Raw genomic sequence first — 24371 nt, forward strand, 5'->3', positions numbered from 1 at the left:
AGCGGGGCGGAGTCGGCAGTGAAGCCCAGGAAGTGGCTGCCGCGGCGGGAACCGGGAAGGCGCGGGCCGGGGAGGCCGGCGGGACTGCGGGACCACGGGCTCGCGCGCGCTCTCCCGGGAAAGCGCCCCCCCACCCCGGCCTAGGTGTCAAACGCAAACCCCGGAAGCGCCCGGCCCCGGGTCAGAGAGGAAGTCGGGGACTGAGCGCGCGCTGCTCCCCGCTGGCTCGCCTCGGGTGCGCCCGGCCCCGGTGTCCCCTGCCCCCCCGCACCCGGCCCCGGTGTCCCCGGCCCCGGTGCCCCGCCGGCCCCGGTGTCCCCCGGCCCCGCTGCCCGCAGGCCCCGGTGTCCCCCGGCCCCGCTGCCCCCCGGCCCCGGTGCCCGCAGGCCCCGGTGTCCCCTGCCCCCCGCACCCGGCCCCGGTGTCCCCGGCCCCGGTGGCCCCCGGCCCCGGTGCCCCCCGGCCCCCGCCCCGCCGGCCCTGGTGCCCCACCGGCCCCGGTGTCCCCCGGCCCCGCTGCCCCCCGGCCCCGGTACCCCCTGGCCCCCGCCCCGCCGGCCCCGGTGTCCCCCGGCCCCGGTGCCCCCCGGCCCCCGCCCCGCCGGCCCCGGTGTCCCCCGGCCCCGGTGCCCCCCGGCCCCGCTGCTCCCCGACCCCGGTGTCCCCCGGCCCCCCGCCCCGCCGGCCCCGGTGCCCCCCGGCCCCGGTGCCCCCCGGCCCCCGCCCCGCCGGCCCCGGTGCCCCCCGGCCCCCGCCCCCCCGGCCCCGGTGCCCCCCGGCCCCGGTGCCCCCCGGCCCCCGCCCCCCCGGCCGCTCACCTTGTAGACCTTGCCGAAGGCGCCGTCGCCCAGCTCGCCCACGATCTCCCACAGCTCGCCGGGGTCGCGGTCCCGGCGGACGTGCTCGTAGTCGCGGGACTTTCTCTTCTCGAAGGTGGACAGGCGCAGGATGCGGCGGAAATTGGCGAACGCCATGGTGGGGGCGCCGGGGGCTGCGACGCGGGGCCGCAGAGAGGACGGGCTCCGGCGCTGCCCGCCACCGACCGGGCCAGGCGCGCTCTGGGCTCCGCCGCCCGGAGCTCCCGGAACCGCAGGGCGGCCCCGCCCCCGAGCCCCAGCCAGCCGCTCCACTGCGCCCGCCCCGCTCTCGCGGCCGCGCCCCGCACACAGCCCGGCTACGCGGGGACGCGCCCCCCTCCGGCCGCGCGCCCCCTGCGCCCTGGGCCCTCGGGCCGCGCTCCCCGCGCCCCCCCCCTCCGGCCGCGCGCCCCCGCGCCCCCCGCCGGCCGCGCGCCCCCCCGTGTCCCCCGCCGGCCGCGCGCCCCCCGTGTCCCCCGCCGGCCGCGCGCCCCCCGTGCCCCTCGCTGGCCGCGCGCCCTCTGCGCCCCCCTCCGGCCGGGCGCTCCCTGAGCCGGGCTCCCAGCCCTGCCCAGCGCCGCGGGGCGCGTCGGGCACTGTAGTTCCTCGCTTCCCAGAGCCCCCGGTTTCAGTGCGCGCGCACACACACACGTGCGCAATACACACGTGCGCATACACACACGAACTCTGAGGATCACGGTTCGAAGCCTCTGATCTCAGTGAAGCAGCAGAAAGCGATGTGGTTCAAGGGGGTAGAGCGCCAGCCTTGCGCAGAAAACCTGAGGACAGGCCCGGCCCGAGTTCAAGTCCCCCGGTCAGCGCCTTCCCCGCCACCGGAAGTCGACATAACTGTTCTGTCTGCGCCATGGAGTCCGCACCTGCCGTCCGGGCCCCGCCATCCCCGGCCCCGCCGTCCCCGTTCCCGCCGTCCGCGGTCCAGGCGGTCACCCAGCACGGCTGCCCGTCCTGCGCGGGTGCGCATGGCTCTGTCGATGCGCACGGGGGGGACACGGGGGGATGGGGCACGGGGGGTGCGGGGGGGGGGACGGGGCCCCGGGCGCCCGCAGTCCACTCCACTCCACGTGGCGCTCGTGGGACCCCCGCCCGACCCCACGGCCCCCGCCCGACCCCTCGGCCCCCGCCCCCCCCGTCTGACCCCCTCCTGGCCGCCCCCTTCCCCGCCGGCCGGGCTCTGCTCTGCGGTAGCGTCTCCCTCCGCTGCCTCTGCAGGGGCTGCAGGCCTCACCGCGGCCAGCCGGGGCCGCCGGACCTCGCGTCCAGACCTCGATTCCAGACCTCGCGTCCGGACCTCGATTCCGGACCTCGCGTCGGGACCTCGCGCCCTCGCGCCCTCGCGCCGCCTCGCGCCCTCGCGCCCTCGCGTCCTGGCCTTGACTCCGGGCCTGTTTCCAGCCCGCTGCGGGGAGCGCGGCGGAAGCTCCCGAGCTCTCCGTGTCTCCCTCTCCAAATGTGTCGCACTGCGCTGGACCCGCGCTGGGGCCGCGCTCCGTCCTCCCCCTCCGGTACCGAGCCGCGCTCCGTCCCCCTCCCCGGTACCGAGCCGCGCTCCGTCCCCCTCCCCCGGTACCGAGCCGCGCTCCGTCCCCCTCCCCCGGTACCGAGCCGCGCTCCATCCCCCCTCCTCCCCCCGGTACCGAGCCGCGCTCCGTCCCCCTCCTCCCCCCGGTACCGAGCCGCGCTCCGTCCTCCTCCCCCGGTACCGAGCCGCGCTCCGTCCTCCTCCCCCGGTACGAGCCGCGCTCCGTCCCCCTCCGGTACCGAGCCGCGCTCCGTCCTCCCCCTCCCCCGGTACCGAGCCGCGCTCCGTCCCCCTCCGGTACCGAGCCGCGCTCCGTCCCCCTCCGGTACCGAGCCGCGCTCCGTCCCCCTCCTCCCCCGGTACCGAGCCGCGCTCCGTCCTCCTCCTCCCCCGGTACCGAGCCGCGCTCCGTCCCCCTCCGGACGTGGCGATCCGCAGCCCGGACGCTCCCGCCCCCCAGCCCTGCCTCCCGCACCGAGCCGCCAGGCCCGAAGCACCGCAGTCACCGCATCGCTCACGGTCCCGTCTTCGGGTCTGTGCTGCGCTCTCCCCCTTTTTCTTCTGGTGCCTGTACTGGGGCTTGAGCCAGAGACAGCTCCTGGTCCACGGGTTCAAGCCCCGGGACTGGCATCAAGAACGAAGGAGGAAGGAAGGAGGAAGGAAGGAGGAAGGAGGGGGAGGAAGGAGGAAGGGAAGGAAGGAGCAAGGAAGGGAAGGAGGAAGGAAGGGAAGGAGGAAGGAAGGGAAGGAGGAAGGAAGGGAAGGAAGGAGGAAGGGAAGGAAGGAGGAAGGAAGGGAAGGAAGGAGGAAGGGAAGGAGGAAGGAAGGGAAGGAAGGAGGAAGGGAAGGAGGAAGGAGGAAAGGAAGTAAGGGAAGGAAGGGAAGAAAGAAGGGAAGGAGGGGGAGGAAGGAAGGAAGGAAGGAAAGGAAGGAGGGAGGAAGGGAAGGAGGGAGGAAGGGAAGGATGGAAGGAAGGGAAGGAGGAAGGAGAAAGGAAGGGAAGGAGGAAGGAAGGGAGGAGGGAGGAAGGGAGGGAGGAAGGGAAGGAGGAAGGGAAGGAGGGAGGAAGGGAAGGAGGAAGGAAGGGAGGAGGGGAGGAAGGGAAGGAGGGAGGAAGGGAAGGAGGGAGGAAGGGAGGAGGGAGGAAGGGAAGGAGGGAGGAAGGGAAGGAGGAAGGAAGGGAGGAGGGAGGAAGGGAAGGAGGAAGGAGGTAAGTACACGGTAAGTGATACATAGTTTTCTCTGGGTTTCTTACTGGAACTCATAATCTATTCAGATGTTTAAGGAACAGCTAGGGACATTTGCTCTCTCAGGAGTGTTGTCGCGTATGTTTGGGTCTGATGATAGTAATTGTGCTTATGGAAGAGAGTCCCCTTAAGTACATCTGTTACAGGTGGGCTCTTCCATCTGGGCCGGGGCAGTGGGGAGAGGCTGGTCTGGGCACTGTCCTCCTGAGCAGTGAGGACACAGAAGGGGCCCTGCTGCCCCGATCTCTCACCCTCCCGTGTTGGCATCTCTCCATCCTAAAAAGAAAGAGACGTCCACTGCCGCCTCTGCTGGCCTCCTGGTCTGTGCTGAGGAATCAAACAGGGCCTCATGCATGCAAGGCAAGCACTCGACCACCGAGCCACCTTCCCAGCCCTGTACTTTGGTCTTTTAAAATTCCTTTTCAGGGGCTGGGAAGGTGGCTCAGTGGTAGAGCACTTGCCTCACATGCATGAGGCCCTGGGTTCGATTCTTCAGCACCACATAAGCAGAAAAAGCTGGAAGTGGGGCTGAGGCTCACGTGGTAGAGAGCTAGTCTATAGCTGAAGAGCTGAGGGGCAGCGCCCAGGCCCGGAGTTCAGGCCCCACGACTAACAAAAAAGACAAAAAAAAATGGTTTTCTTTCGCTATATTTTAGATCTTTTGGAACTTTTGTGCATTTTTTTCCCTTTTCCTTCTTGTCTAATTGATGCATTTGAACGTGAACATTCAGAATGACTAGAAACATAGCTCAGTCGTCTTCTGTATCACTTGCTTTCTCTTTTTTTCCTTCAGTAGTGACACGGAGGGCCTCACACTTCTTTGGCAAAATCTACTCCATTTGCTATGGTTATTTTTGAGATAGGGTCTCCTATTGATGCCCAGGCCAGCCTAGACTGGAATCCTCCTTTTCACTCTTCCCTCATAGCTGGGATGGCAGGAACAGACCACCAGACCCAGAGTTTACAATCTGAGCTGGGACCTCACTAGCATTTTACCCATGCTGGTCTCAAACTGCAGTCACCCTGCTTTCTGACTCCTGAATAGCTGGAGTTACATACAGGAGTAAGCCACTTTGCCACCTCCTGTGATTTCTGTTTAGAATGGCCATTCTAATGATGGGGATCATGAAGTTAGGGACAAAGCCAAACAATAATACGTAGAGCAAAGCTGGAGAATTGGGACAAAGCAATCTCACGTTCTTATTGAAGTTTCCTTTGACCTTTGACCCCCTGTTACTCTCAGATCTCTGTGTGGTGTTCTAATTCTGAGGCAGAACTCTCCATTCTACTCGGATAGCCAGAAGCTCTACTGAACGCCTATGGGAATCGAATTGAAGCAAGGGTCATTTCTGTGGTACCTCTATCTGGACAAAATCTATTGCTTATTGTCTTTAAGAAATGTGAAGGCCTTGGTGGAGTATTTTCACATTCTTGATGCACACCACAAGGACACCTTAAATGGTCAGTCTTTTCCCACTCTTCCCCGTTTCCTTACCTAATAACTAAGGCACAGGAAAACTTGCTTGTCTAGAAGTTGCTAGATTAACAAACACTTCTTGGGTCTCCTACGTGAAGCAAAGAAAGAAACTGCCTACAGAGCTGAGGCTTGTGGCAGTCTAGTGGGAAGGGTATATATAACTATAGGCTCTGGGATCATAGCCCTGCTAAAACAACTATTGTTTGGTGGTTTGGAGGACATCCCATCCTCTTGGTCAATATCCTCAGCTAGAATGATGATGAAATCCAGCGGGTAGGGGATTGCTTGGCCTTAGATCTCGGACATCCTGAGCTCCATCTTTAGCATCCCCAGTGGATTCCACTTCACAGAGAGAGGTCATTTAATGAGATGGTGAGTGGAAAACGCAGTGTCTGAGTCATGGCAAGGATTTTAGAAAGTGATCCTTATAATTATTCTTTTTTATAATTATTCTTCTTAATAGCTAGCACTATTCAACAAGTTCTTACTTCTTGTGTAGCAAATGGCAAGTTTGGGTCAGATGATCTGCACCATCCTTTCTAATAGGACTGGTGATGCAGAGTCCATAAACTAAGAAGAGACCAATTAAACCAAGAAGAGACTAATTAAATAGGACATCAATTAAACTAATAGGAGACCTGCTAAAGTAATAGATCAATTAACATGTCTTTGGTTCTGTTAGAGCCAAGTAAAGACATGGCACCATTTATTCCAACCTTTCAGGAAATAAATGTCATTTATAAAGGGGTTTCTTCCATCAAGATTTTCTTAAAAGTTCATTGGGTCCTAAGAACAAGAAACAATGGAAGGGCGGGGATGTGTCTCTGATGCCCCAGCACCTAGTAGTAAACAATGTGTCACAACGCCATGCCTTTGTTCTTGTCATCACATGGAGATTGCCTATCGGTGTGAATCTCCCCAGAGCTTTCTGACTGGCCTGGCTCAGAGGGGGTGGCTGCAGGACAGGGAAATATGAATCAGGAAGGCGGGTCTGAGAACCAAGGCTCCCATTCCTGGTCTCAGTGGAATGTCTGCTGTGACAAGTCCAGTCTCCTAAGTAACCACTCCCTGAGGACACAGTGCCCAGAAGTAAACACATGCTCACGTGGCCTGATCACCGAGGATGGCACAACAGCCTTCCTTGTAGGACAGTGCTCTCAAGGCCTTAGAATTGGAGTGGCTAGAGCCCACGGGTTGCAAAACAGTACTTACCAAATACCTATTGAATCTCCTGTGAAAACATTCCTCCAGGTGCATCTGCTCTCACTGTATGTGCGTGTGTGCACATGTACACACTCAGATATGGTAGGAGAAGGGATACTGAGGCCATGGGAAGCCCCCAAACCCTGACATTCTAACCATAGGTTCCCTGAGCTCCTAGATAGGTCCAGATGGGGCTTCAAATTATACTGATATTCAGACAGTTTCTGTAATCAAGAAGCAAGAAAAAAATCACAAAGATACACATAAGAATCCCTTTTTATCCTGTGTGATATGTATGTCTCACTGTGGCCAGCCATAGTCCACAGTAGGTAAGTTGCTTTGTTTCTTTCTGTCAGCTTATTTTCATTGAAATACAAGATTAGAGAGTAAGTGACAGGCCATGGGCCATTGGCTCACCTCTGGGAGGCTGAGAGCTGGAGGACTGAGATTAGAGGCCAGCCTGAGTAGAAAAGTTCATGAGACTCCATCCCCAAAATAAACAGCAGGAAGCAGCTGGAAACCTTGGTCAAGTGGTGGAACCCCAGACTCAAAAGCTCCAGGCCCCTGAGTGCAAACCTCAGTACCACCCCCTCAAAAAACAAAATCAAAAACCACCCTTCCCGCCTCTTCAAGTATCACTGAACGTACTAAAGACGGGACAGAGCAAGGCTTGGAGTCAGAGTGACTTATATTTGAATCCCAGCACTGCCACTTGCTGTGTGGTTAAACTGAGTGTCTGCCAAGCACAGGATGAGCTACAAACCAACAGCAGCCACACCACGCAGGAGCTGGTGGAAATACAGTCCCATGCTCATTTCCTGAATCATGAATTAGTTTGATAAGACCTCTGAGTGGCCAGGGTGCCCAGCAAGTAGCCTGTCTCAAAAAGAAAAAGTTAACACATAACATTCCTCACCAGGAAGGGCAGGTGTCGGGGAGCTGCCGTCAGGGTGCTCTGGCCCCCATCAGCCAGATCATTTGCTTTACTAAGTATGAAGAACCTACTTCTGCAGGAATGTTAAATTTCTCCTACCTGAAAGGGAAAAGCCCAGGTAAAATGATGGCCTATCCAGAATGGTGTCCTCAGCACCTAGAGAGAACGAAGCTCTCCCTCCCATTCAGAAGGAACACTGTGTCTGCTCCACCAATCAGTGCCTTGCCCCTCTCAGCCTGTCTGCCTCAAGGCAAGCCGCTGGGTCCTGTGGCCAAGGCCGACTACTGTCATCCTCCACAGTTCATCAAAGACCTGCGTACTGAATTGTCCAGAAACAGAAGAATCACCTCCCAGGTCCAGAAGCACCCTACCCAATACGACCACCTTTGCTTATATGACTCTAGATGTTTGACACTTGGGAAATGTTCCAGAATAGTCCATCTCCTTGCCTTCCCCTCCACAGATGTGCTGTTCTATCACTTCCTCCATCACATAACTAACCTGAAATCGAGACAGATCAAGATGGTGTTCGACATGATGGACTGGATGTGTGTGGGGGAGATTGGCTTTGACCAGTTCTACGTGTTGATTTGTATACTGCTGTCACACCAGGCAAGTATGCGGGGAGGGGCTGGGCCAGGGGCAGGGTGCTTCCAGAGCCACCAGCTTGTGACAGCTAGCACCAGTTGGAAGGCACCAAGATTTGTTTTTTCCCTTCCACTGCAGTACAAGCAAGAGGAAGAAAAAAGAATGGGAGAGGTTTATCTCTGAATAAGCACTCATAACCTGGTCATCTTTGCGCAGCCCACCCCTGTGGCAGCCCCTGCTGGCTGCGGCCCCCCCTTGTAAAGAACTATCGTCCCTGGGCACCACCCTTCACCACCTGCCCACTCCGTGTCAGGAAGAATCAGTTATCAAAAGTGCCTCATTTCCTGCAGTTCCTCTGCTCACTTTTCTGCAGAGAACTGGTGAGAGATGAGCAATGTCCCTTTCGGGATCCCCCCCCCCCCCCCAGGGACTACTTACCTGACTGGAGCCCTGGAGAAAGTGACCCGTGTGCCGCTTTAGTATGTTCACAGGGCCGGCACTCTAGGTGAGGTGGTGCGTGAATGCGGGCAAAAGGGGCTTTGTCTGGCAAAGCTGACTGAAACAGGGAGTGTGGAGGTATACAGGTCCTCCTTGAATGCAAACGCTCAGCTAGGCCAGGATGTTGCCACCGAATGCTCTTACCTGAGCTTCTGGAACTTCGCTTTTGCTTTTGGCTCTCTAGGGAACAGGCTAGTAACAGTACAACTCTTGGGAGCACAAGTTTTTAGGGCAACACCAAAATTCTTCCCTACTTTACAAATTTCTCAGAACCACTTGGAAGAACAGTTCATGTATCGTCATTCCCGGCCTGTTTTTGACCTGCTTGACTTGGATGGGGAACTGAATATTGATGCAACTAACTTCCACATGTATAGATTTCTATTCAGTCTCAAGAAACAGGACCTCAGAGATCTCTTCCACAACTTTGACATCACAGGTGACCGTGTAAGTGCAGACCCCACAGGTGCAGCACAACCCTTTTCTTTGCCAGTCCTAGGGTGTGGACTCAGGGCCTAACTCTGTCCCTGAGCCTCTCTATGCTCAAGGCTAGCACTCTACCACTGGAGCCACAGCACACTTCTGCTTTTTCTGCTTATGTGGTGCTGAGGAATCAAACTCAGGGCTTCATGCATGCTAGGCAAGCACTCTATCTCTAAGCCACAATCCCAGCCAAGAGCTCCTCTTTCTAAGAAAGCAATGTCTTACAACAGTAGAGATGGGCAAAGAAGGTATGGAAAAACTTCCCCAATTAATCATATTACATAGTGTTGGGATCAGAAAGCAAAAACAAACTGAAGAGATTCTTGGGTCCTTGGAGATAAAGGGTTGACTTATGTAATGATGTAATGTGCTACATCATGCAATCTGACCACAAAAGCATAGAAACTTGTTTGGGGAAGAGTTTATAGGTCTGGATAATTAGAAAGTTCTATAATGGAAACGAGCAAAAAGAAAGGACTCTATGGGGAGGGATGGCAGGAAGTATATGTCGGAGGAGCAAGTGGGAGCTCAAGTTGAATAGGATAGCTCCCACTGGGGGGGGGGGGGGGAGGGGGGGGGGAGAAACAGGGCTGCCAACCAGCAACATCTAGATGTGATGCCAGAGACTTAAGACAGTGATCTTTATTCCTAAAGTTCTGGGGCTCAAGACTTTACAACTACATAATAATTGTGTTCTAATTCTGAGCCTTTTAAACTCTCCAAGTTTCTAAGACATCCTACTGTCTGCTACAAAATGTCAGATTTTCCCTGAAATCATTTTTTCTTTTTTCCCAACAAAAGCGTCTTAATTTCAAGGAATTTAAGTTGTATACTATTTTCTCCACTGACAAGTCCCGGGAGACACAGAAAGTAGTGGTAGAGGAAGAAGAGAAAGAGCAAGAGCAAGAGGAAGAGAAAGAGAAAGAGAAAGAGAAAGAGAAAGAGAAAGAGAAAGAGAAAGGAAGAGAAAAGGAAAAAGGGAAAGAGGAAGAGAAAGACAAATGGAAGACTTTGCTTATGAAAAGGTTACAAACTAATATAATAAGCCAAAAGAATGCCTAGTAGAAATTGAGATTTAGAAGTGAAGAACATAAGATTAAGTTGTTAACATGTCTAAAAATAAACTTAAGAGCATCAAAGTGGTTATCTTTACACTGACCTTCGTATAGGTGAGCTCACGGACCCCAGCAGTACTGTAATAACCTATGGCTTCACATAGAACTGGCAAAAATGCAATGTGAAGCAAGAACCCCAGAGTTCCAAGGGGACTGTGGATGCCTGCAGATTTTGACTGGTGTGCTGAGTATAAATGATGACAGCAGAAGACCCTGGTTGTGTGACCGTTTATCCTATGTCTTAAGTAAAGACACAGGGTTTTGAGTGTCTGCCCTTCTACAGTAGTCCCTGTAGGTAATTGCCTTAGTGATTCCTGGCATCTTGCATCTGTTACAGAAACTACATATCTTACTGCTGAGTTTTTGTTTTCCCAAAAATCCCAGGACCATCTGACTCTATAAAACCAGTCAAGAGATACCGTTGGTGTAACCAGCCTGTTGGTTACTCATGCCTTGCCCCAAGGCAAGATTTGCATGGGTATCTGTCACCCCAGAATCTGCTGGTCATAACTGGTATCTTCCTTTTTTGAGGTGCTGGGATGAAACCTAAAACCTCACCCATGCTGGGCAAGTACTCTACAACTGAACTCATGTACCCCAGCCCCCATCACTTTATCCACACGGCCCAATTCTGCAGCAGCTTTCCATCAACCCTGCTCATTCGACAGCTGTGAACCAAAATGACTGCCAACTTACTATAAGCCAGCAAATGAAAGCTAAAGCTTCCTTAATATTGGCCACCATGGACCAACTCTCATCTTTCCAGGCTGAGATCACTCGGATGCCAAGGGTTCTAAAATGGCCAATGGTGACAGAACTTCAGCCGCAGGGAAAGTTGGCTTTAAAGGTGTGGAGTCTGTTTTCTTTTGAGACAGGCTCTCACTATGTTGCTCAGGCTGGGTTTACAACTTGTGGGTTCCAGTTGTCCTCCTTGGTAATGGAGAATGCCGGAGAGGTTTTCTGGTTTAAGAATCTGATTTTGTGATGAGGTAAGCCTAAGCCATTAATCAAATCAGAAAAGGTAAAATAATTATTACATGCCCTTGTATCAACTTTTGAATTTTTTTTTTTTTTTTTTGGGTTCGGTCGTGGGGCCTGAACTCTGGGCCTGGGCGCTGTCCCTCAGCTCTTCAGCTCAAGGCTAGCACTCTACCACTTGAGCCACAGCGCCACTTCTGGCTTTTTTCTTTTTGCTTATGTGGTGCTAAGGAATCGAACCCAGGGCCTCAGGCATGCAAGGCAAGCGCTCTACCACTGAGCCACCTTCCCAGCCCCACTTTTGAATATTTTTATAAACATGAAATACTCTTAGCAAGACATTTTGCTATTCCCTACTCGGTTGCATTGTTGGTAATAACAGTTGTTACAGGGCTGGGAAGGTGGCTCAGTGGTAGAGCGCTTGCCTTGCATGCATGAGGCCCTGGGTTCGATTCCTCAGCACCATATAAGCAAAAAAAAAAAAAGCCGGAAGTGGTGTTGTGGCTCAAGTGGTAGAGTGCTAGCCTTGAGCAGAAGGGCTGAGGGACAGCGCCCAGGCCCAGACAGGCCCCCTGACCGGACCCAAAAAAAAAACCCAAACAAACAGTTGTTACAGATCATGTGCTTACAAGTTAGACAGTAATTTATCTTTGTGGTACTAGGATTGAATTCAGGGCCTCATGAATTCTAGGCTTATGTTCTACCACTTGAGCCATGCATGCCTCCAGTACTCTGGACAACCCTTAAATACACGACTATCCTTTTGACCCAATTGGGTAGTACTATCTTCAATTTGCAGATGATACTGAAGCCTAGAGATTAAGAACCTACCCAAGAACATTTCAGACAGGTGGTAGAGCCAGGATTCAAATTCAAGGTCAGTAAAACACGGCTATGCTTCTAGACAGAACTCTGCTCATTTTAGCATATTATTATTATTTGAGATGAGTAGCCCAGGCTATACAGGTATACATACCTTAGTACATTTCTATATATTTCTTAGTAGTCTTCGATGATGATATATGCACAAGTTTGAGAACTACGGTGTTTGAGTATCTTTAAAGTTACCCAGAGGGCTGGGGTTCAAACAAGGCCCTAGGTTCAATCACCAGCCCTATGAGGAAAAAAAAAAAAAAAATCCAGAAAAACTGTGATCATTGTTAAACCTAGGAGAAAAATGGGAGACGAGTGGGAGATTTTTTTTTTTTTTTGGTCGGTCGTGGGGCTCGAACTCTGGGCCTGGGCGCTGTCCCTCAGCTCTTCAGCTCAAAGCGAGCGCTCTACCACTTGAGCTACAGCGCCACTTCCGAGTGGGAGATTTTTTACCTTGGTATATTCAAGTTTTTTTCTCATGAGCATTTATCACCTATTTTAAATCAATATTAAAATTCAGGAAATCAAAACCTGCCACTTTGATGTAAAAATAAGTAAGTTTAATGCTTCATAAAAACTGAATATTGAGTTTGGTCTGTAGCATATCTTTTGTTATTTTGGTTTTGTGTGTTGTGGATACAAGGTGTCTATGCGGTCCAGGCTGGCCTTGCACTCTAAAATTCTTCTGCTTCCACCTCCATGTCCTGAAATTACATCTATGTGCCATCTTCAGGGCTGGCAGCATGATGTTAAGAGGGGGAAAGAAAACGTATTTTGGAACAAGATTGCACGGCAAAAGATGAAGCACATTTCCCAATGATTTGGTATAGCAGAGCTTACATCTGGTGATAATGAGCTAAAGGTGTAGCCTTCCCACTACTTATCAGAATGAGGTAGACTACCCTTATATAGAGAAAGCAGCTAAAAACCCCAAATAAAGGCAAAGACAAAGAGAAAAATTGAACATTTTTTTTTAAAAAGCACAAAAACCCTACATACTAAAATTATACACATCAAGTATTGGTCCAATCTTACATCGACCTATTGACAATTAAAACAGCACCATGGTTTTCTCATCCAGGTTAAACATGCCCAGAAAACTGTTATTCAAAGCCTATGTTCTTTTAAAATAAAAAGCTCTTAAAGAGAGGGCAAGTCCTCAACAAACAAGACCTTCTACCAACCAGTGGATTATTGTTGGCATAACCATTCTTCCCGAAGAAAAAAACAGAACAGTTTTTCTTCTAGTTGATGATCTTTGAAAGTGTGGCACACAAATGAACAAAACCCTTTTGATAACAGGGCAATATATTGAAATACCCTTGTACCTGCACCTCTAAATAGAAAAACTCTCCTTTGGAATTAATGCTATCTTTGCCTGAATTTATTTACTTTTTTTTGGTGGTGCTTGGGAGTGAACCCAGGGCCTTGTACATTGCTATTAGGTGCTCTACCACTGAGCTACATCTCCAGCCTCTTGTTTTGAAGTTACACTTGATTATCAACAAATCTAATTAGATGAAGCCACAGTCTTTAAAACAATGGAACAGAATAGGGAAGCAGGTAAAAGCTCTCTGACCTGAAAAACTGCAATTACAGATACATTGAATCAGAATATAGGAAATTTAATGCCATTTTAACATTATATATTTAGACTAATCAGCAGTTTTATGTTCAAATAGATGTGGAGGTTTAATATTTTCCCACTGAGAATCGTGCAGTGCCTTCTTCCCTCTACTTTTCCATCTGAGATTCTCAGGGTCCTAGGTAGTAAAGTGTTATTACTCTCTTCTCATAGTAAAACAGAACCTCTGGCAGCTTTACAGGCAGTCATACTACCAAGAATCAGTTCATCCTGCTGTACCTTTTAGGCCTCTAAGCTACTCTGCAGATGGTCCTTAATTTGCCTCTTTGATGGAAAAGATGAGGAAGAGTGCCATCTGACTGGACATGACGTGGACATGACTAACATGTATCAGCACTGCCAATGTTTAGGTGACACCAATCAACCTTTCATACTTGACTTCTTTTTTTTTTGGTTGGTCATGGGGCCTGAACTCTGGGCATGGGTGCTGTCCCTCAGCTCTTCAGCTCAAGGTGAGTGCTCTACCACTTGAGCCGGAGCCACTTAGGGTTTTCTGGCGGTCTCATGGATTTTCCTGCATGGGCCGACTTTGAACTATGATCCTCAGATCTCAGCCTCCTGAGTAGTGAGGATTATAGGTGTGAGCCACTGGTGCCCGGCCCATACTTGAAAATTTTGAGGTAAAATTCTCTCTAAAATACAGAATGTTTTTCTGGTCCACACAGAATGGTTTTCCTTACACTCCTGCAAAATGAGGCAGAAGAATCACTGTCTGATCCTGCAATGGGAACAGCCATTACTGATTCCTGCATCCCCTGGCTCAGAACTGTGCGTTGTGGGGTCAGTGTTAGCTGTGGAATGTCCAAGCAGAGTACACAGACAGTGAAGGCATTGGGAGTAGTGGCCTTCTCAGTCTGGGTTGCTGTGCTCCAAATAACTATGCAGCAAGAGGAAAAAGGACATTTCAAATGACTGTCAATTTAAAACCAGAAATGATGTACTGTCAGCTCCATTACTTCCTAGTGTGCCAGAAGGGTGCTGGAAGGCACCAAAATTTAGTGTGACTGTAAACAAGGAGCTCAACATGTGGAGGTGAGCAAAGAAACACTGACACACAGGTCGCCAAGCTCTACTGAGATCAAAACTCAGAACAGAAGCCAGACTCACACATAGCTCTTCCTAGATTCCATTTTTAAAAGCTTTAGTTGGTAACTATTGGCTTCTTAAAATTGTGTAATTTGATTCTCTTTTTTAAACACTGCATTCAAAAGGTGTTTGGTGCTGCTCTTCATGGGCAATGTTCCATTTACAGTCCAAACCATTTGAATACAGGCATTTTACAGTGGTTGAGTGTTTTAAAACAAATGGTTTTATCTACTTCCTGTCTCTCAAATTAGAGGCTGCAATTACATGAGTCTGAAAGGCTGGCTCTTTGTGTTTTATTATTTTTGTTGGTCTCCATCACAGATGGAATTTTTCACTCATAATTCCTCAGAACTAAATCCATTCATAGGGAATTCAGAGGAGTGAAAATAAGTTTCACGCCATAGAGTAGGAAGTGACAAGAATAAAAGGAGTGGAGGGACCTGGACACCGGCCAACAGCATCAATTCAGTTCTCAACTGGTGTTGGGTTTTGCAAAGGCTGGCTTACTATAACCTGTACGACATAGTCCTTTGGAATCTTCAGCTCTTCTAGCTTCATTTTGTCAGTGAGAGGTCTACCAGAGAAGAACCACCGCTGACTGCCTGGCTCCACTCCTTCAGTTGCATGTAACCGTCTCTTCATGTGGTATACTGTGTCTGTGCTGCGTACCACAAGCTTAAGGTCTTTGCCTGTGGAAAGGCGCAAACGCAGCTGAGATTCATATCCAGAATTGGGTGGTGGCTCAGGAATATCCAGAGTCTCTATGTCACTCTTTTCCTCTATCATGTTGATTGGTGGTGCCAGGCAATAGACTGGCAGCTGGTACCTGTTCCCCAGCTCATCGTAGCACTCCGTAAGTGCACCTTCAGAGAGAAAAGACAGGATTAAAAACTGAAATGAGTACTTCTGGCTTATAGTCTGCAGAAAGCTTAAGTCTCTCGTGCTAGCACATCCCAGTAAGGAGAAAAGCATAAAATACCAGTCGTTGTCCACTACTTGCCAGTGATGACCTACCACCTTCAAGTTGTGTCTAATGTACATCTTCATTAGTTAGCAAGGACCCTCACTTCTTACCCTACCTCTGCTTTATCACTGGACACCAACTGCTCTACTTCAGCAAGCAGAAGAGGAAGAAAGCAAACACAAGTCACACATTAGTATTATCAGTACTAAGATCAAATGAAAGGGAAGCTGAAATTACATGTGTCTTTTTTATTTTTTGGTCATCATGGGGCTTGAACTCTGGGCCTGGGCGCTGTCCCTCAGCTCTTTAGCTCAAGGTAAGCAATCTACCACTTGAGCCACAGTGCCACTTCTGGCTTTTTTCTGCTTATGTGGTGCTGAGGAATTGAACCCAGGGCCCCATGCATGCAAGGCAAGCACTCTACCACTGATACACCTTCCCATTCCTACATGTATCTTTTCAATAACAAACCATACTGTTCACCCTAAAGACATAAGAAAGAGAGAGGATCTCAAAGCCCAATTTACTACAACAGTATTCACGAGTAGTTTTCTTTCTGCCCAGACTAAAGAACCAGAGTTGGCCAGAAGATCACAAACAACTATAACCTAGCTCAGTGGCAAAGTGCTCACCACTCAAGTGCAATGTCCTGGGTTCAATCCCCAGTACGAAAAAAATAAAAACAAAAGCAACAGTAGGGCCGGGAGTGTGGCTTAGTGCCTAGCATGCAGGAAGCCCTGGGTTTGATTCCTCAGTACCACATACACAGAAGAGGCTAGAAAAGTGGTCCTGTGGCCCAAGTGGTAGAGCGCTAGCCTTGAGCAAAAGCAGCTCAGAGACAGTGCCCAGGCCCTGAATTCAAGCCCAGGACTGGCAAAATAAACCCCACAAACAACTGTACCTGCTGCTGCATACTCGCTGCTTATACAGGGCCTCATCTGCACAATTAATTACCACAGAAACAACTGGGGTGTTTTGCCGAACCCAAATTTATCCATTACAGAGGCACTCAAGACAGAAAAACAACTGCAAGGGTATGAAGCTTACAACAAGCTATCTTGGGGGAGAGGAAAAAAAGTGTCAACTGTGGCTTATTTGTTTTGTTTTTCCTTTTTTAATTCTATTTTATTTTGTTCTGTCTATTTTATATTTAGTTGCTACTCAACTAATCATCTACTCATCAACGCATCTTCACCAGTATGACAGCTTTCATTCTCTCTGACCCCTTCCCTTCAGCTCATCTCTTTATAAAGCACAAATTGAATTACAATTATCACGACTTTCTTGACGGGGAACTTGAAAGCAGAACATACTGAACTATTTTAAGCTTACATATAATGTGTCCTTTCCTCAAACTGAAGTATAGAATGCCTTCTCCATACCTTACTAAAGACCTATTTATAACGCTTCTCTTTACAAAGTAGAGTATGTCCACCTTTCAACAAAAAAATTACAAGATACACTGAAAGACAGAAAAAAGCATCAAACACAGACTCAGCCAAGCTGAACCCCAGTGACTCACACCTATAATCTTACACTAAGAAATGAGAATCTCAGGTCTCAGACTTTAGGGAAGAAAACTCTGTGAGACTCTCCTCCAATTAAGCAGCAAAAAAGCTGTGGCTCAAGTGGTAGAGCACTAGCCTTGAGCAAAAAAGCTTAAAGACAGTGCCCAAGCCCTGAGTTCAAGCGAGACACGCATGCACGCTCGCATGCATGCAGACAGATGGAATACCAAGGATCTCAAACTAAGAATTTAAAATACTTATAATTGATATGCTCATAGTTCCAACGGGAAAAGTAGACAGTATGTACGCTATATGAAGAAAGCATACAGATGGAAAGTGTAAGAAAGAACCAAAGAAATGCTGAACAAGTGGGAAATGCCTTTGCTGGACAAAAGGGTCAAAGTTCAAGTGGTAGAGTACCCTGGTTGGCAAACAGAAGACCCTGAGTACAAACTCCAGTACTGCCAAAAACAAAAACTAAATGGAAGTAGTTATATTAATTTCAGGTAGAGCATTCTATAGAGCAAGGACACTGAAAAGAAAAAAAGAGGAACATTATGTAATGGCAAAGAGGTCCATTTTTCAAGACAAAATAATCTTCAATGTATATGCACCTAACAATAGATCATCACGATAAGTAAGGCAAAAGCTAATAGCTTTTTTTTTTTTAATTTTTTTTGGGGGGGGTCCGGTCGTGGGGCCTGAACTCTGGGCCTGGGTGCTGTCCCTCAGCTCTTCAGCTCAAGGCTAGTGCTCTACCACTTGAGCCACAGCGCCACTTCCAGCTTTTTTTTTCCTGCTTATGTGGTGTTGAGGGATCAAACCCAGGGCCTCATGCATGCAAGGCAAGCGCTCTACCACTGAGGCACCTTCCCAGCCGAAGCTAATAGCTTTTAATGCTTAAACTACAGTTGGAGCCTTCAACACCCTGAGAAATGGAGATCTAACAGGCAGTAAGATTAGAAATGACATAAACTTAACACCATCAATTAAACATAAAGGACATGTTTAAACTACTTCCTCCAAACAGTAGCAAAATACACATTAAAGCTCACACAGAAAATTCACCAATACAACCATACTCTAAGCCATAAAAATATACTCCAATAAGAACAGAAATTATACAAAGTCAACTCTCAAACTATAAAAGAAACTACAAATCCACACATATGATACAATACTACATCAAATACAGGTATAAGGAGAAATCTTAAGAGAAATTTTACAGTATCATGAACTAAAGGAAATTTATCACCATTAATGGGATATGGTAAAAACAGTGGCTTACAGGGAAATTTAATAATGCATATATGAGAAAAGAAAGACCTAGGTCAATCACTTAAGCTTCCCCTTTAGGAAACTAGAAAAAGAAAGCAAATTAAAGAGTGGAGATTCCAGACACCAGTGGCTCATATCTGTAATGCTAGCTACCCAGGAGGCTGAGATCTGAAGATCGCAGTTCAAAGCCAGCCTAGGCAAGAAAGTCTGTGAGACTCTTGTCTCCAATTAACCACCAGAAAACTGGAAGTGGTGCTACGACTCAAAAGTGGTACAGTGCTAGTCTTGAGCAAAAGAGCTCAGGACAGTGCCCAGGTCCTAAGTTCAAGCTCCATGAATGACCAAAAAAAAAAAAAAAAGGTAGAGCACTTTCCTACCATATGCCGAACCCTGGACTTGGATTTCCAGTTCTCGGGATAAGAGAAAAAATTAAATCAAATGTGAGCAGGAGAAATAACAAGTGGCCAGGCATGACAGTTCATATGCCTATAATCTAGGCTATTCAGGAAGCTGGTATCAAGACCATGGTTCAGAGCCATCCAAGACAGAAAACAAAACCCAATTTAAACCAACAAGCCAGATATGACAGTCTATACCTGTAACTCTATCTTTTTAAAAGAGACTTAGGTAGGAAGGGTCCAGTGTAAGGGTTAACCTGGACAGAAAACATGAGACCTTATTTGGGAAAAGAAAAAAGCCTAAAGCAAAAAAAAAAAAAAAAGGGTTGGAGGAATATGGCTCAAATGGTGGAAGGTCTAACAAGTGCAAAGCTCTAAGTTCAAATCCCACTACAAGAATACAGTAATAGGCTCGCTCTTAGGTGAATGAGGTAGTTAGTGGGAGGAAGATATGAACTTAGTGGAAAACAAAAAGCACAGGAAAAATGTGAGACGAAAAGCCAGAAATACACCACAAAGGGCAAGTAATGAATAGTGTAAAATACAGCCCAGCAGCTAGATAATCTCAGCTCAAAGGGTGTGAAAGGCCAGGCCAAAGGAAGTGATGGTGACAGGACAGAAAGAACACCGTGCTTCCTGGTCTCCCCTACAGTGTCTGAGGAGAGTGAAAAACAGAACAATATGAAACTGAGAGGTTTGCTTTAACAAGAGGCCATTTTACCTTTTTTTTTTTTTGTCATGGGGCCTGAACTCTGGGCCTGGGCGCTGTCCCTCAGCTCTTCAGCTCAAGGCCAGTGCTCTACCACTGAGCCACCTTCCCAGCCCCACGAAAGGCCATTTTAAATAAAAATTGTGTGGGGATTTTTCTCTCCCTTTAACCCTGCCACAGTTAGCGGTGCTTGCATTTGCAGCCTACTTTCCATCACCACTCCGGCCACTGAAGGCACAAATTGCTTCAGCAATTCTTCACCAGTTCTCAGGCTGCTCTCGCTGCCAGGCTTGTGTGCAAGACTCTTTTCCATTCTGCGTGGAAGGACAGTCTTTCTTCGCCCTCACAAACCCACTGTAGGAGTCTCGTTCTAGACAGATGGCCATGAGGATAACTGCCTGCCAGAGCATCTTTTCCCCAGGAAGGCCAGGAAGCCCTGAGGCCCACCACGGCAAGCTGCCCGCTTCTACCTTCTGTTCCCATGTCATACACACTTTTTCTGAAGGTGTTTCTGTTATCTAAATGACTGGCTCAGATGTTCTACCTTCTTTCCTGAGCTGTTTTCTCTGGCTACTCTTATAATTAAGTTTCAAAATATTTCACTAGACAACCCTAAAGATAAACTCAATTGGATGCCAAATAAAAAAAGTTTTATTAGATGCCACTAAGTCTAACACTTCATTCTCTCAACCTTTCAGGCTGAAAAGAAAGATGTACTTTTAATCCTTTCTAGACTTTTCTGCTTACCTTCTCACTCTTGTCACAGGGTAGCTTGTTATAATTTTTTTCATCACTTGAGATTGACATTGCTGTATAAACAGGTTTACAAAAGAATCTGTCAACATGACAATAACAAAGCCGTCTTGGCTGTGAGGATGATGGCCCCACAGGTCAAAGTTGATTAAACTATATACTTAACATCAAAAATGCATCAATAGGGTTTAAAAATTAAATTTATATCATATAACTCATATCAAAGACTGCCCTCCCCAAATGAATTAAGGGGGCAATGTCCTAGAACCCCAGGGCTTGAAGTGTACTTTTCAATAACCATGACCTCCGAGGAGCAAAGAAAGGCCTCAACACTGAAGTGCGTGGGACACAGCTACTCATTAGGAGGAGCTCACTGACATTAAAGAAGGAAGCAGCAGGGAGTATCATAGAAGGGAGCCTGGTGAAGGAAGGGGCAGAAGACCTTGAAGGAAGAGGTAAACCATAAATGGGACAGTGGCTTTGATCAACTTCCATTTGAATGCAGAGACTAGTCTGGCACAGGTGGGGTCTATTTCCTTTAAAGACTACAGTATCATCTGGGCACCAGTGGCTCCCATCTGTAATGCTAGCTCCTCGGGAAGCTGAGATCTCATCATCATGGTTCGAAGCTAGCCCAGGCAGGAAAATCTATGATACTCTTATCTCCAAAAAACCAAAAGTGGCACTGTGGCTCAAAGTGGTAGAATGCTAGTCTCGAGTGAAAGAGCTCAGACAGAGCCCAGGCCCCAAGTTCAAGCCCTATGATAGGTCAAAAACAAAAACCAAAACCAGCAATCATAGTACATACGTTACAAGGGAGTTTTAAGGATTCAGTAATAAAACATGTAAAGTTGCCTAGCACTATAAATCCATAAGAAACAGTAATGTTGATTCTGTTCACTCACGTTTTAAATCTCAGAATCAAAATGATAGGGGAGCACTTTTGAACAGCAATGTCACAAATGATCAAAGTTCCAAGCATCTGAGTTTATTGTGTCATACCTCACCAGCTCTGCTACAAATCTACTTTGCAGTAAGACTGTATCAAAGGAACATCATTATCCTTCAACCAGACATTAGGAGCAGTTGAAGGGATGCTATAACATACAACTACAGGCTCTGACGGTGGTTAGGCTTTAGGAGGAGGAGGATTAGGTACCTAATTGTTCTCATTCACCCAAGCCTACCATCATCACCATCTCTTCTGGTTGGAGGAGGTAAGGTGGCTTAGCTTATGAGGACTGTTAGTTATGTGATGGTCAAAACAACATTAAGGCTGGGCATCAGTGCTCACATCTATAATCCTAGCTGAAGCTGAGATTTGAAGGTCCTGTTTTAAAGCCAGCCCAGCCAGCAAAGTCCATGAGACTCATCTCCAATTAACCATCAAAAAGCTTGGAGTGGAGCTGTGACTCTAGTGCTAGCCTTGAGCAAAAAAGCTCAGGGATAGTACCCCAGGACTGACTCACTGACACATACACCAACTGACTGACACCCCCTCAACTGACACACACACACACACACCTGACTGACACACACGCACACACACACCTGACTGACACACACACACACAAAACCCAACCCAACCCAACCCAACCCAACCAAAAAACACATGTTATAAAATGCTTAGCCATATTTCTAAAGCACTTGGATGTGCTTTAATAGAAGTAGCAGTTGGTAGAGCACACCCCCATGGGATCTCACGAGAATCAGGCTTCCCTGTCACCACTCAAGTAGCACAGAAAAGAGGCCTTCTTAAGAGACAAGCCGACGGACTTAGGACAACTTCCTACTTCAGCTATTTTCAGACTTCATTGCTCTAATTGAAGAAAGAGAATGACAGCAGCAGGGAAGTAGACAAATTTATACTTTATAACTATCTTTGTCTCTTTGAGGATAGAGCCATGAAAATGAAATAACATCTATGATTAACTAGTCATCAGATCCTGTATTAAGGCACATTTAATTTCCAAACACAGTAACATCCTGGGAAAAATCTCTCACCTCCCCTGTAAGTACAATATCCTTATGCCTTCATTCCTATGGTTTATTTTTATGGACTAACATGTTCGTTCAATGACAAATTTTTTCTTTTTTTCTTTTTTTTTTTGTCGGTTGTGGGGCATGAACTCAGGGCCTGGGAGCTGTCCATGAGCCTCTTTTTTTGGTCCAGTCCTGGGGCTTGAACTCAGGGACTGGGCTCTGTCTCCGAGCCTCTCTGTGGTCAAGGCTAGCACTCTACTACCTGAGCCACAGTGCCACTTTCGGCCTTTTCTGTTTATGTGGTACTGAGGAATCAAACCCAGAGCTTCATGCATGCTAGGCAAGCACTCTACCACTGAGCCATCTTCCCTGCCCCCCTTGAGCCTCTTTGTGCTCAATGCTAGCACTCTACCACTTGAGCCAAAGCACTATTTCTGACAAATTTTTATAGGTATCTTTAAAGCACCCAAAATTTCCCAGCCTGCTTTTAACCAATTTGTTTTTGAGAAACTGCTTGTTTCCCTATAGGACTAAAGACAGACACCATTTAAAACATGATATGCATTTAAAACCATTCTAAGTTAGACATGGGATAAACATTAAAGATCCACAAGTATGTATACACAAATTGACTAAAGGATGTTATACTTAGGGAAGTAAAACTAATGAACCATTTAACAAAATGAATACCAGGAAGCTGGAACATGTTTGGGGGGCAGTGGGGAGTGGTAATGAGAGGGAACACTTGAATGCAGGGAGGCAGGGTGGGCAAACACCGTCATTATACTCAATGAACACGATGGCAAAACTTAACTACTTAACTTGACATAGTTACATAGGATGGGATTGGGAGAGACGGGGGAAGAGCAATGGGAGGGGTAACTCTCGCTCAAGATGCACTGTACTCGGGGCTAGGATGTAGCTCAGTGGCAAAGCGCTTGCCTAAGCAAGTGCAACGTCCTGGGTTCGATCCCCAGTACCAAAAAAGAAAAGACAAAAATAAATAGTTAAAAAAAAAAATGCACTGTACTCATGAGTACAGTTGAACTCCTTTGTACATTTAATAAACATAAATCTAAAAAAAAACATTGAGGGCTGGGAAGGTGGCTCAGTGGTAGAGCGCTTGCCTTGCATGCCTGAGGCCCTGGGTTCAATTCCTCAGCACCACATAAGCAAAAAGAAAAAAAGCCGGAAGTGGCGCTGTGGCTCAAGTGGTAGAGCGCTAGCCTTGAGCTGAAGAGCTGAGGGACAGCGCCCAGGCCGAGTTCAGGCCCATGACTGGACCCCCCCCAAAATAAGAACAACACTGAAGATGACTTGTGCAATCACTTTACAGGACACACACAGAAGTAGTGTCAGATGTACACTGAGCTGCTTTACCCTCAGAGCTGACTCCAAATATCAGGCCCATCATTTATATCTTAGAAAATGTATCTGCAATCCCAGCTACTCAGGAGACAGAGATTAGGGAGGTGCCTTGAGGCCAACTAGTAGAAAAAGTATTCAAGACTCCATCTCAACAAAAAAGCTGAGCTGTCACCACAGCTATGCCAGAAACATTTAAGTAACAAGCAATGAATTCCAATGAATTCCTGACAAATAACTAAAGCAAAAAGGCACGCAAGTGTGACTCAAGGGGTAGAACAGGCCTGCCTGCATCGCAAGCAGGAGGCCTCAATTCAAAGCTCAGCACTGCCACAAAAAAAAAAAGGAAGCAAAGAGAAAAAGAGGTCACGCAGCCGGGCACCAGTGTTTACACCTGTAATCCTAGCTACTCAAAAGGCCAGGAACTGAGGATCATAGCTCAAAGCCAGCCCAGGCAGGAAAGTTCATGAGATTCTTATCTCCAAGTGACACCAAAAAGCTGAAAGGAGAGCTGTGGCTCAAGTGGCAGACCACTAGCCTTGAGTAAAAGCTCAGGAACAGTGCACTGGTCATGAGTTCAAACACAGGACTGGCACATTAAAAAAAAAAATGTCATACTAAAATAGCACTATATTACAAATACTTCAAATGTGAAAGGATCATTTTATATATGTTGAAAAAGTGATCAATGGGTGCTCAATAAAAGCCTACGCTAATAAGCTTTTATAATAAATAACAGGCAGCTAGTTTAAAAAAAGAAATGTTTCTTGGAAGCACAGTTATTTCAGTCATGTCTCTAATCCAAGTTTTTAATGATTCTAATCACGGAGACCAAATAAGATGGATCCAGAATATATGTATCTCTGTAAACATTTGAAGTTTATAGTTG

The 24371-nt window shown here is 48.3% G+C and overlaps 3 protein-coding genes across 4 annotated transcripts in view; 1 reads left to right on the forward strand and 2 right to left on the reverse strand.

Moving 5' to 3' along the window:
• Positions 1-1063, reverse strand: part of Stk10 (serine/threonine kinase 10) — a 53108-nt gene extending 52045 nt beyond the window's left edge. Inside the window, exon 1 of the mRNA XM_042672331.1 lies at positions 819-1063. Coding sequence (XP_042528265.1) covers positions 819-974 — 156 coding nt within the window. The 5' untranslated portion in view covers positions 975-1063. The remainder of the gene's footprint in view (positions 1-818) is intronic.
• Positions 1064-4863: 3800 nt separating this feature from the next.
• Efcab9 (EF-hand calcium binding domain 9) lies at positions 4864-10616 on the forward strand. Its single transcript, XM_042672359.1, has 5 exons — positions 4864-5105; positions 7722-7870; positions 8615-8791; positions 9629-9729; positions 10580-10616. Exons 1-5 carry the CDS (start codon positions 4964-4966, stop codon positions 10614-10616), a joined length of 606 nt encoding a protein of 201 aa, XP_042528293.1. The 5' UTR covers positions 4864-4963.
• Positions 10617-12748: 2132 nt separating this feature from the next.
• Positions 12749-24371, reverse strand: part of Ubtd2 (ubiquitin domain containing 2) — a 29354-nt gene continuing 17731 nt past the window's right edge. For both annotated transcript variants that reach the window (XM_042672346.1, XM_042672345.1), the window contains exon 3: positions 12749-15387. In XM_042672346.1, the coding sequence (XP_042528280.1) occupies positions 14990-15387 (398 nt within the window). In that variant the 3' untranslated portion in view covers positions 12749-14989. The remainder of the gene's footprint in view (positions 15388-24371) is intronic.

Source organism: Dipodomys spectabilis, unplaced genomic scaffold (genome assembly GCF_019054845.1).
Source record: "Dipodomys spectabilis isolate Male_0828 unplaced genomic scaffold, ASM1905484v1 ptg000699l, whole genome shotgun sequence".
Taxonomy (NCBI): domain Eukaryota; kingdom Metazoa; phylum Chordata; class Mammalia; order Rodentia; family Heteromyidae; genus Dipodomys; species Dipodomys spectabilis.